The 14,058-nt window shown below is 36.4% G+C and overlaps 1 protein-coding gene across 5 annotated transcripts in view; it reads right to left on the bottom strand.

Moving 5' to 3' along the window:
- The window catches only part of LOC139122714 (anoctamin-4-like), an 86,075-nt gene extending 72,017 nt beyond the window's left edge, over window positions 1–14,058 (bottom strand). For 2 of the 5 annotated variants that reach the window (XM_070688367.1, XM_070688356.1), the window contains exon 1: window positions 13,731–13,994. In XM_070688367.1, coding sequence (XP_070544468.1) covers window positions 13,731–13,911 — 181 coding nt within the window. In that variant the 5' untranslated portion in view covers window positions 13,912–13,994. Of the gene's footprint in view, window positions 1–13,730 lie in introns of all 5 variants that reach the window. The other 3 variants (XM_070688383.1, XM_070688375.1, XM_070688345.1) reach the window with 3 other exon arrangements.

Genomic DNA, 14,058 nt, shown 5'->3' on the forward strand with positions numbered 1-14,058 from the left:
AAATATATGCATTTTTGTTCTTCTTTTGGGCGTAAAATGCCATTTTCTGATGCAACATGTTGTTTTTGTAGTTTCCTGTCATTACCACTTGATACTTCAAAATGAAATGGTAAATTCAAAACAATAAAACGCACATCTTGGCCATCTGTCGTTGATACATGACATTTTGACATTTATAGAAAAATTTAAGGAAAATTCTTTCTGGAAATACCACATTTGCAGATTTGTGTGCCACTTTTAAATGTCTGCACTTGAAGTATAATGATTGTGTGATTAGAGCACTACAACTTGTAAAGTTTATAAATTTTATGAAAAGTCTTTCTGAAGAAACAGGATGGAAACAATGAGGCAAATTCTGACAAAACAGCCCTCATACTGCTAACACCCTGGTAAAGCAGTGCTCACTGACAGATACTCTCAATTCAACTTTAAGATTGTCATCTGGGATTATCTGAGATAAAAATCAGCTACATGTATCTCTCTGAAGTAATTGTACTGGAAAGTGCAAACTATCACGCAAGGTGCATACACTAGAACCTGCTTCAAATTTTAATATTTTTGTTTTTGGAAGGCAAAATTTCAACAACTGAAAAACAGTAAATTCCAGGGTTTTACACTCAGATACATGGTGATGTCCGTGATGTTCATGGTGATATCAAATTTAAAAAATATTTTCCAAGATTGACACTCATGGGCAGGGATACAATACTAGAGATTCACATTTGAAACCTGATAATGCAAATTGCAGCTGGGGTCAAAGGTCAATATTAAAAGTAAGAATCAACCTTTTCAGTTGTGATGATAACATTACCCATTAATTGACAATCTGAATTGATGATGTGATGTAATATTCTGATCATCGTATGAAGTAAGAAATGCTAAGGCATTTGAGGGATCAAAGGTCATGTTGGCATGAAAGGTCAAAGGTCACTAGCACTTCAGTCAATTCACAACAGGTGTTTCGTTGACAATTTTACATCCGTCTGATTCAGCAAAATCCAAAATAAAAGCACTTCTGTTTTTCACTCATAAAAAATTGACAGATGGCGAATAAGAAAAACAAAAAATTCTTTGGACAGTGTATTTTTGTAAAATATTACCGTACTTTGACTGGTACATGTAGGGAAGAAATAAAATTACAAAATTCCTGAAAAATTGCTGCTTTTTCACATTTTCAAAATCTTGGGGGCTCTTGTATGATATGACTGCATCAGGCAAAAAATAACAGGACAAAGGCAAGCCAGGATGGAGGGGGGGGGGTGTAGGGGTAGAATTCTTTTCTGTATGGTTAAATTACATGAAGACACTTCAAGAAATTGAACACCATGTGGTTTCCTTAAAAATGTGTCGTAGAAATTATCTGTGTTAGGTCTGCTGTGAGAAAAGTGGTTCAGAATTTATGCACATATCCATAGTTTTTCAATGTATTTGTACAAGCAGTATTGCATTGTGCATATGTCTATGGCTGTACTGTAGCTCTATGTCTACGGCTGTACTGTAGCTCTATGTCTATGGCTGTACTGTAGCTCTATGTCTATGGCTGTACTGTAGCTCTATGTCTATGGCTGTACTGTACATGTCTATGGCTATACTGTAGCTCTATGTCTATGGCTGTACTGTAGCTCTATGTCTATGGCTGTACTGTAGCTCTATGTCTATGGCTGTACTGTAGCTCTATGTCTATGGCTGTACTGTAGCTCTATGTCTATGGCTGTACTGTAGCTCTATGTCTATGGCTGTACTGTAGCTCTATGTCTATGGCTGTACTGTACATGTCTATGGCTGTACTGTAGCTCTATGTCTATGGCTGTACTGTAGCTCTATGTCTATGGCTGTACTGTAGCTCTATGTCTATGGCTGTACTGTAGCTCTATGTCTATGGCTGTACTGTAGCTCTATGTCTATGGCTGTACTGTAGCTCAATCTGATTAAAATCAGATGTAGAGTACGGCGACGGCTTCTTATGCGTACGCGGTATTCTCTCGCTGTCGCCTCTCACTACATCTGACCAACTCCCATAGAAGGTCGCGTTCAAATCTCGCGCTCTGGCTAAAACAGCCGACCTATCAGAAGGCGCCTTACGGAGAACAATGGGCATGACTCGCAGCATGCATATGCACAGTGAACAACTTTGGCTGCTCAACTCTACTGTTATTTATACACTCCTGTATAATGTGTACAAAGCAGCCGAGCGGCCACAACTTTTCTAGACTGAAATTTGAAAGTACGTCGTGTTGTGTACTTGACACTGCGGACTTGAATAACGATTAGATCGGATGTAATTACATGGCTCGTATAACGTGCAATCTGATTGGCTGCTTCAGAGCGCGAGATTTGAACGCGACCTTCTATGGGAGTTGGTCAGATGTAGTGAGAGGCGACAGCGAGAGAATACAGCGTACGCATAAGAAGACGTCGCCGTACTCTACATCTAATTTTAATCAGATTGTACTGTAGCCCTATGTCTATGGCTGTACTGTAGCTCTATATCTATGGCTGTACTGTAGCTCTATGTCTATGGCTGTACTGTAGCTCTATGTCTATGGCTATACTGTAGCTCTATGTCTATGGCTGTACTGTAGCTCTATGTCTATGGCTGTACTGTAGCTCTATGTCTATGGCTGTACTGTAGCTCTATGTCTATGGCTGTACTGTAGCTCTATATCTATGGCTGTACTGTAGCTCAGGAAAAAGAAAGACCATGGGTTCAGTGTTTCTAACAAGTCCTACAGTGTTTTTTTAGGAAATTACCATATCTTTCACAGTTAAAAGGCAACATGCACATAATTATCCCATGTTATAAAATACATGTAGACCGGTCAGACAGGTACTCAATTTACATTTTCATTGTCCTCACTGTAAACTGAAATAATATTTAAGTCTGAACACACTATGAATGAATAATACATACCAAGGATACTGTCGACAAAATGTGCACATTACAGTATGTATAAATATGTTATATTATTATAGATATCTATTAAAATAGATTCCTTGTCGGGGATATAATCCTGCATAGCGAAGTCTGACACAACAGATGAGGTGTGGTGCTGTCATCTGAGTCAGTATGTACATTGATGATACTGATAAACTTTTGCATTGGGAGAGTCAATCCAAATGATGGCACACTTTGTGTTGTAGTACAGTGATAGTGTTGAGTTTCAATATATGTACATGTACTGTGATGACATCAAAGATATTATATTATCATGAACTGACTGTTGCCCACCAAACCTTAAATTTATTGCTAGATTAATAGGTGAAAGACCTCATTTGTTGTACTAAGTAGTGTCCTGCCCTCCCCTTCCCGTTAATACAGTGTCCCAATGCAGGATAGTTGGGCCTGTACATTTATTAGGACAGGGGTGACAGTGATGAAAAATGCAACTAAGAAGCTAGGTGCTTCCCTGTCATATCAAGTTTGTCATCAATTTTATTTAATAATTTGCTGGGCATTATAAAACTGTTGATTGGGGCTGTGTCATGTAAGGCAAGGTAGAACCAATTAGACAGTGTTTGCATCTTTTGATATTGTTGATATTATCTTTCTCTTTCACACAAGAAGTTGAAAATAGCCAAATAATTCTTACTCATCAGCTGTCTTAAATCTGCCCTCATCTGGCATGGAGATAGAATGTTAAAATGCTTTTGTGACATGATTAAACCAGAAGTAATTGTGATATTACAGTACAATATTTACATGTTATGCATAGAAGTAAGGATTAGTATCCCACAACAAAGCTCTCATCACAGTCTAGTATTTCCGATAGGACACTGATTTCATTGTTCATAATTGACAAAATAACCCAAATCAACAGATGACCTTTAATCCCATCTTGTGTAACTTATTCATGTTTGTAACCAGGGACTCTTTCTTCTGTCTATGTTGTTGTGTATCTATGTGGATACAAAACTTCATGTAGCTATTGACCTTGGAGACCTTTGACCTTTTGACCTTGAGAGCACCATGGAATACCACATTCCTGGAGTCATCAATATCTTTGACAGAGTCAAATGCGCAGCATATATTCCAAGGAACTACACAACAAATTTTAAATTTTATATATGATTATGCTGACTATAAAATAATTTATGCAAGGTTCAACATAAAAAAATTATTGAACTATGAAATATTAAAGTTTGTCAATTATTCATGGTAAATTATTTTGAAGCGTGAAAGAAGATAAAAGGTGGATATGATAAAATAGGAATAGAGTAAAGCAAGCATAGCAATGTAACTATTTATGACAAGTGTGTTGTCTTAGGGCGTCTCTACGATTCCTCCATGACTCACTGAGTTCAGAGTGTTCAATAATTTCATTATCTGGAGATACCACCACCACCGCCCCAAGACTGCATACTTCAACTATTTATTGACGTCAATTGTAACTAGAAAACAAGCTGACAAAACACATATTTATTTTTGCAAATTTTGTAGATAATGATTTTATAAGTATGGTAAATAAACAGAACTTCTTGGGTGAACATACATGTATGTAGGGATCCTTACTTAGGAATAAAATAGATCAATGACCTTAAAAGTAATACTTCACAATAAAATGTCAACTTTGAGGGCTTTATCATGGCTTCAGCCATGGAAGAAAAAAAGTATGTTTACATCGGTTCTACGCATTTTGAATTGAATTATTCAAAGTCATTCTTTGAGAAAAGTAATCAAATTTTAGAATAGTAACAGAGCATTCAACTCGTTCACAGAGCTGTGTTTTTGTCAGGGTGTACCCGGTAAATTCTACCAGGGTTTGGAGTTCCCCATTCATGTATAGGGGGTTCCCATTGCTATATCAATACAATTCCATGATTATGTGACAACAGGAATGGTACCAGGTTCTCAAATCACTAACCTACACTGTACGTGTATGTGTACACCTGAGTAAAAACTCCACACACGAAGTCTAAAATAGTATGTACCTGTACGTAATAACTCATCTTGCTGCAGCCCAGTGCCCTACCACTCTCACAGATCACAACAGTAACTGTATCACTATCATGCAGTGCTCTCACGGAACACTGGTTTGACAACTATAATATTTTATTTGAGAAAATATTTTATTTGAGAAAATATATCAGCTTAAACTCATCATATAGGTTTTCATGTGAAATTATTCCGGATGAAGAGAGCTACAGTACAAATTATTATGCAAATTTAGAAGTAATTGTTGCACAATATTCAAAACTTTTATAATTATAGGTAAACTACCAGCAGCCTTGAATCACATAAATGCGTGAATTGAAATTTTTATCATTACAAATGGTATACGTACATGTACATGTCAAAATATTATCTGCATTCCCCGTGGTGCAGCAGTGTGGAAGCAATGGAATGTAGTGATAACGTTTTATCTTGCCAGTGGGGAAATATTGAACAAAACATTACACTGTCACCTGACCTCTACTTGACCCCAATTTGCATAAAGTGAAACCCTGTACCATAAATTATTCCACTTTACTGACAAGATGGTGATTGCTATGCTGAGATGAGAGTAGACTCCAGAAAACCATGAGTGACTTGATTAAAATACATCAAATTCTTTCAGTAAATGGTCACTATGATAGACAGTGGAAGCTTGAAAGCTTTTAATTTCCAGACAATGACCTTTAGTAAAGTATTGATGTCAGTAGATTTGTAGCTTGTATCTCATATTTCACAGCCCATAGTACGCTTTGAGTAAATGAATCAAATGAAAGACTTACGGCACACACTACAACAATATTTGAAGACAAGTCTTCATTTTTTTAAAATTATTCTCTGTAATTTCACGCAATTATCTTTTTCAGCAAGTTGAGAGGTAACTGAATTTAAAACACCACAACTTGACAAACAACACAGAATGAAATTCCTTCGCCTCTGACATCACCAGAGAGTAAATTCACAATGTACAGTACATCTGTCATTGTCACAAAGTCTATAAAAATTCATTTGCTATGGACTGCCAAAGGGAGTATTCAGTCTCCAGGGTGTGCCGCACAAATTATGGATAAATTAGGAAGAATGTGAATTATATCGGCTCTGGGGAATACAAAGTATTTTGTTCAGGATTGTATCTCACAATCAGAAGGTCAAAAGAGTCTACAGACAAATGCCGTACCTATAGTTTTGGCTGAGTAGAGAATACCTGGTATTTGGCTTGTGTCTATGCTCCACATTGATAAGGAAAAACTAGTCCAGAAATAATTACAGGTCTAAAGCACCTCATGTCATTTTAATCAGTGTCAGAGAAATATTACCAACTTGTGTTACTGCTTAGCAATTATCAAATACAAGGTAGGTTGGCAGATGTTACAGATAACCTAATCATTAGAGTCTCTACAGACACACTGGATTAATTACAATGTACAAGGTTAGTGACAATAATCAAACAAACAAGCTGTAGAATTCTCCGCTGTAAAGTGTAAATGTCTAGAGTGAAAATATCACTGATAATTATTCTAGGTTAGTTGCTGTCAGTGACAAAATTATTGAAACCAGTGAGGCTGTTGTTGGTGACCGAATTTTTGAAACATGATTGGCTGTAAGTGTTGGTGATGGAATTTTTGATAAATTTTGTTGGTTTTTATGCATGTATTTCCTGCTAAAGTGTGGTCAGAAATATTGACATGAGTTTTTATGGTTTTCATAAAAACTCTGGTAGCCATAATTTTAATATTTTCATTATTATTATACTTGTGTCAAGTGAGTCAAAATTGTAATTGTTTTTTGCTATGGAAAGTTTTCAAAAATAATCACAGTTATTATCCCATGATAATGACAAAACTATAGAAGTTATCACATCAGCACTACAGCACTGAAGTCACTGCGTTTGGTTAAATTTCTTCATATTTTCAAAATCTGCCCCAACACAGTGACATACCCTGGACAAAACATGCAAATGAGAAACAGATGAATGTGTGTAAAGTCTGATGAAAAGAAAGGATTTAAAAATAAATTTAATGGTGTCACAGTGCCTGATGCAGGTGAAACATGGCATGGCTTTAGAAACTCACAGTCCAAGGTCAATGACTGAATTTACATTTCCAAAACTAAAAATACACTTCATGTGTCGGACAGTAAATGTCTGAATGTGTGCTGTGCACGCGATGTGCACTTCAAAATACTACATTCAGACAGAAACTAGTTAGAGAGTTGATTCTGTTAGTTTGCTTCGAATGGTTTTAAAGAATTTGTAATTTGTGAAAATAGCACATTAATTCAGATAGGGACCAAAATTTGCATATCAACAATAAACATTCAGGATTCCCTTGAAGGATGATACCAGTGATAAATCCAAAATGGCAATCTGTTTGTAACCCCTCACACACTCAGCAAAAGACCCCTATTACCAATCATAATGGTGGTATATTCCTACTGAAAACAATAAGTTCATACCATAATTTGGCAAAGATGGGATAAAGCAACATTTGAGCACTGAACTTCTGCAGTCAACAAGAGATACAGTATGATAATTTGTTAAATGAATTGTGACAGTTGAAGATCAGCAATGATAAGTCACTGTATCTGACTGTGAAATGTCTGGTCAGTTTGTGTAACTGTATTGTTTAGTTGAATACTGTGTTTCATCTATACAAAGGTATCCATATGTACAAATTCTTGGAAAAGCAAAATTGAGATTTTTTCATTCAGGCAGTGTGTGACTGACTACAGGACAGCCTACCCTACACCAGGTACAGCAAGGTTTACAGGACAGCCTACCCTACGCCATGTAAAGTAACTTAAGGTTAATATCACTGAGCCGTTGTGTTACAGGTTATCTGGCTATAGATAAATACTAAGCTACAGCCAAGAGAATCGATTCTTTGATCAAATTGATGACAAACTGTGGCACCCTTGTCATATATGTACTCTGCATAATTTAACTGTCTGGTGTTGGACAAATGTTCAATGCGATAAAAACTTGCCCTATGGGGGAATATTTTTGGACTCTGATACAAAAATCTGGTCTACCTTGCTGGGCAGATGGTCAAAATACTCCCCACCTTATGGCTAAAATATTAGCATCGCAATACCTGGAAAAAAATTCACTCTGAAATTTAACAGTACTTTCCTGTCACTTTAATGTATGCACACATTACAATGTCGATGGATATGCGACATATTTTATCTTATTTTTCATTCCATTTTTATTTAGTACTAACTACTACAATTTGATTTTCAATGAATAAATTGTTTTGCATGATTAAAGTGGCATCTACATGCAACGTAAAACTTAGGACATAAAAACTAGCTTTATCATAAACACTAGTATTGTAAATTTTGTCATGTTCTTTTGTCATTATCCTTAGTATATGAAAATTAAAATTAAAATTAATATTTCATATTGTTAACAGTTACATCAATCATAGTCAGTAGTATCTATTGTCTATGCATCAATGTACAAACATTTGAACAGTTTTCTCAACAGGGAGATTCTGAGGGATAGGCCATCCCTATATTGTATTGAGCAATCTATTCATATGTTAATTATTATACAAAGGAACCATTATCATAACAAAGAAACATGAAAATTATGTACTGTTATGTAAACATCAGTATTCCAAAGCGGTGGAGGGCAGTGTTTGACAAAAGATATCAGGCCATAAATACCAGCAATTTTACAAATGATTATATACTTTAAAGATATATCTATAATTTGATCAGAAACTCTGCAATGATAATGAAACAAAAACATGACCTGATCTTATTCTAACTATTGAAAGCATGAAGAGAAAATTCTGTTTTGTTTTTATTTTTAGAGAAAACTGCTTTTCAGAAACTATGAAAGTTGGAAAGTATTAGTTGCCAGTTGAGTTAGTGAAAAGGAAGTTGTCATGGAATTTCTGAACAAGTATTTTATTGATACTACTTGATCAATATCAAAAGTGAAGTGAATGTGTAAATATTCAGAGTACCAGAACAACAAACAGCTGAAAAGGGAAATGGTATAGAGATATCAGCCAGTGCGAAAACAATTGCTACTGTGTGTGTTGTGTCATTATGTAAAGCACTACTACTACTGTGTCATTACGTAGGACTTCCTGCTACTGTGTCATTTTGTAGAACACTTCTGCTACTGTGTCATTATGTAAAGCACTACTGCTACTGTGTCATTACGTAGGACTTCCTGCTACTGTGTCATTTTGTAGAACACTTCTGCTACAGCTCCTTACAGACAGGTCAACCGTTACTTTGTCATGACTTTATGTTTCTCAGTAATTTTGAGTAATTATGGTATCTTTGGTTGTTAGCCACTTTTCTACTTGACACATTCCTCATGGGGTGTTTTACCATCCTCTGTTTTCACACTTATCCCCTTGTTCTAGTTTTGACACCTATTTCTGAATCCTTTGTTCCAGTTTTAACACCTCCTGTTGGCATTTTTTCAATCCACTCACACTCTGACCATGTGTTCAAGATTTTGCATCTGTGGTCATTCCAGTGATACATCCGATGGAGAAGACTGCTTTCTTGGAAAGCTAATGCAAAAGTTGATCTAATGCTATGAACATCACAACTGCCTTCTGTGTGATTACGCAGAGCTGAACCATACAATACTATATCATTACATATTTCTGTGGTAAGTGTTGACTCAGTGAAGCAAGGTAATTCACAGCTTTTCCATGAAACAACTGTAATGGTAGGAATCAGCCTTCATACCGGTGTTGAGAAGACTGGGAAAGTGAGCAATGACTTCAATGAGTTTTAGAAAGCTTTACTAATCCCCCAATGACCTCAGTGGGTTTACAATGTAGGAAGTTTTACTGAATCCTTCATGCAAGTGTTTAAAATACTGATAAATGATGACCTCACCAAGGGATTGCAACTTACTAAATCATTCAGTGAAATCGCTCCAAATGGCTAGAACAGCTGCATTAGTGGATATGCATGGTTTGTAGTTACATCAATCGTGCATTTATGATTAAAGCCACACTTTTCAATCCCAGGTTCTCGCATTAGTGGAGGTCTCCTCCCAGTCAAATACCTGGCCAGTACGATGTTTGATTTCTATAACATTAATTACACTAACTGATCTCAACCTTTTGCCACCTTTTAATAATCCTGCAAACAGAGTTTATACAAGCGTTTGATTGACGGTCGATTCAAATCGCCAACGTGCGAATTTCCTAAAAAATATTTGAATATAACCACAGAGTTCGATCGGCAGCTACGCTGATCCCTTGGCAGTCTGTCTGCGTTTTTGCGGCCGGAGAAAACTATAAAAAAGTGGCATTTTCTGGACCGTGTGCCTGCGTGTTGCCTGTTTAGTGTCCACTCACACAATGAACGCCGCCATAGCTTCGCGTCCTTTTAAAGGGAGGCTCCGCCTTTAAGGAACAGATCTGCATAGTGTTCAGCCATATGTGAAGTGATATATGTATGGGGTGAGGGGGTGTGTAAATCCACAAAGTTTGTGATAGTCCTTGGATATATATCAATGGAAGCCCGCAGGACCTGTTGTCTATTTTTCTAGACCATATAGATGTATCATACAAGTACATTAGTATAGTTTATTGGCTAATCTGGCCAGTGTTGTGAATATTTGACCCTCTGAGTGAAAACTTAACCATTCCGAGCCTTGGATACATGGGCTTTACTCAGTCTGGATGTATTTGTATCTACAGAACTAATCAATGAAATCATACACTCTGATGTGACATGATTCAATGAAGTCAACAATTTTTGATCAGATTCCAACCAACAACATGCTTGGCTAAATCACCCACTTAAGTCAACATTGTAAAAATTTCATTAAAAAGATAAAACACATTATCATACCTCTCTTCATATTAATATTAATATTTTTTGCATTTGGTACAAAATTCAGAACAGTCTCCAACCTAGATTCCAAAGACAATACATGTAAATTTGAAAGATATTCATTTACAAAATCTCCTTCATAATCCACATAATTATAAAAGCTATAAAATATAAAATGAAACCATTCATTTATAATATTAAAAGGGCTTCATATAATTTTAATTTTATCCAATTGCCTTTCACATAATTTGTATCAGGGAAGTTATTACGAAAATCCATTTTACATTATTTACTGTGCTAAGTCTGTCCTATAATGAGTATAATGTCCTACAAAAGAGGACATTGAAACAAGATATTTGTAGTATTGATTATCTTGTAAATAGAGTGATAAATGGTTTCCATCAGTGTGTAATTACTACAATAAATTTACCACCACAAACAGCCAGGTAAAGATCAAATCAATAAAGTACACACTGGATACAAGTCAAACTTCAATAAAAGCTGTCAGGATGTTTAAGGTAGAATATGCCTTAGGGAGTTCCAGGTTGGAGGCTGTCAAGTAAATGAAATGTTTTGTGTTGTGCTTTTTTGTGATAAAATTGAAAATCTAAATTTTCCAAAACTACTTAACAAATGATACATGATCCTTTTGAGTTTAAAATATTGATAAGTTTTAGTTAAGTTTCTCTCTTACCAAAACTGTACAAAGTGACTTTTAATTTTTATTCTTGATAATGGAAGAGAATTGTTGATAGTTTCCTTGAGGATCATAATAACAAAAGTCGATATATATCTTTCTGTTTCAAGGCACATGATACCTGTAAGCAGTAACCAAAAAACAAACAAGCACAGGACAGTTCTTTGTTGCTTTTGTTTTGTTATGGTTAATCTTGACATCACAATAGTTTGGGAGACTTTTAAATTCTGCCATTTTCAAATGATGCCACGGAGTGAAACGTTTCAGCTCTTTCATGTTTACGGTGTGTGGATCCTGATGGCTATTACAAAGGAATGGTACACTTCACTTTAATTTCCCTGTACTGACTGGTGAACATGACTGCATATAATAATGCACAGAAATGTAAAGGACCACCCATCCTAAACCACAGAAATGATAGGGTGGTGATGTGACGTGACGTGATCAACAAAATTTATGATGCAATATTTCTGTACGAAGCTTCTGCAAAAACTGAGCCCGAAACAAGTTTCAGTACCCGTTTTTTCTGCAATTTGTTATTGACATACAAATAGCAACCATTTTTGTTCTTGTTGCTGTGTGTTCTATGTGTATAAATATTTCGGTGTTGACTATTTTGATAACTGTAAAAATAACTTGATGGAGGCACTCAATGTGTGAATATTTCTATTATGGATTATCATATGTGGATGTAACATTTTGTGAAGCATTATTCGGGGAAAGTTGCAGATATTTTATCTTCAGACTCTGTAGAAAAATTGGCAAGACTAATCAATACTGGATCCCTGCAAAGCTGTAGCACTAATTCACTATTATCCTAGGCGGTATGTTTATATATTTTCACCAAGAAAGGCACCCCTAGACAAACACCAATTGCTACCATTGGGACAAAGTTGTCTAGTATTCATACTGTGTGCTGTTTTATCGATATAACCTGTCCACCCCCAATTCCTAATAAACAGGTCCACACTCTCCATTGATAACAAGGAGTCTGGGCCAAACCATTTGACAACCTTGAGCACAAACACAAACTAACGAACAATGACTAGTAACTTTTCACACTTTACAGCAAGTGTATTCTATTTCAAAATAAATAATAGTCTGAAATTCTCCCTTTTCAGACGATGATTCAGGTATGCATTCACTTAACTTGAATGGGCAATATCATTTATGAATGTATAAAAAATGAGCATAATCTACACTTTTATAAACTCTTGCAAAAATGGAAACAACACAGTCATCTTCGTATCATAGTTATCTATTCTATCTGTCAGACTTTAATTTTGTCACGGTGGTACTGTTGACATATTCTAAATCTAATCACCATTCTGGCAATGATGGTCATACCTTGGTGTAAATTACCTTCCTAGTCTGCTAAAACCGTAAAATCTAAACCTTACTGAACGGGGTATAATTTTATATGCCATTTCATTCTCAACGAAAAGCTGTTAATTGTCGACACTCCGATAGTGGACACTCCGATAGATAGGACACGTAATAGGCAAACTATTTTACTTTGCTCTGAGCAAACACATTGTGGCAGAAAATGTACTTCATTCCGCTTCGCATACATTGAGAAAACCCAGTGCCGTATTGACTTTTGATCACACCCATTCATTGTCACGTCACTGAATGCACACTCAATGGCCGCACCCAGTGTAAAACTCTCACCAAAAAGTGGCCGCCCAAAACACATCGCTGGCTGTAAAAAGCGCCTATACTCGTACCACGGATTTCATGTCGACACTGTTCAAATACAACCACTGCAGCCCTGCGTTGTCAATGGTTAAATAACACAATCCATACCATATGCTCACGTTGATGTGCATCGTGAGAACATTCCTGTCAGAGACGATTTGTAAACAACAACAGAGTAAACCAAAACAAAAGCTTGTCTATCTATGACATAAGATGTATGGACAAAATAATACAGTCATCTCGGAACTTCATCTGTGAAAAATGTACTCAATACCCACACTATGAGCTGCAGTTGGAAAACAAACGTAAGACACAAGGGTCAGCTTGCGATAAAACCACAACTTGTAGTAAAAATACGACTGAGAAAGAGAATCATTCGTTGTGTATATAGTCATGATAGTGTACACACAGTCCCTCTATCCACTGGATAGAGGGACTGTGGTGTACACTACGCAGAATGCAATGATCAAGTCTGCGGTTCTAGTTTAAAAGCGATCACCGCGGTTTGCCGCCACGCTGAAGATGCAGCGACAACAGATCACTGAATGCAAGTACATCAGAATGTGGAAATAGATGTTCACTTACCTATAGCTGGTGGGTTTTGACCACCTAAATTTTGCATTTGGACGTTATCGAAGCCAGTAACGTTGGCCATATCGACGTCGCTGAAGTCGCCGAACGCAGCGTGGGAAGCTAGAGGAACCTGACTCGACCTCTTGGCGTCAGTAAGAGTTACTGCGCCGACTCTGTTGGACCCGAAGGACATCACCGCAAACAAAATAAATCCGAGTTTCTCTCTCTGAAATCGAAGCCCTCTAGAGCTTCTCCAAGAATGAAGACATGGCGAAATCGTCGCTTTTAAACGCAGTTCCAACTTTTAGTGTATCCATATGCATTCTTCAAATAAAAAAGT

This window comes from Ptychodera flava, chromosome 2 (genome assembly GCF_041260155.1).
Source record: "Ptychodera flava strain L36383 chromosome 2, AS_Pfla_20210202, whole genome shotgun sequence".
Taxonomy (NCBI): Eukaryota; Metazoa; Hemichordata; class Enteropneusta; family Ptychoderidae; genus Ptychodera; species Ptychodera flava.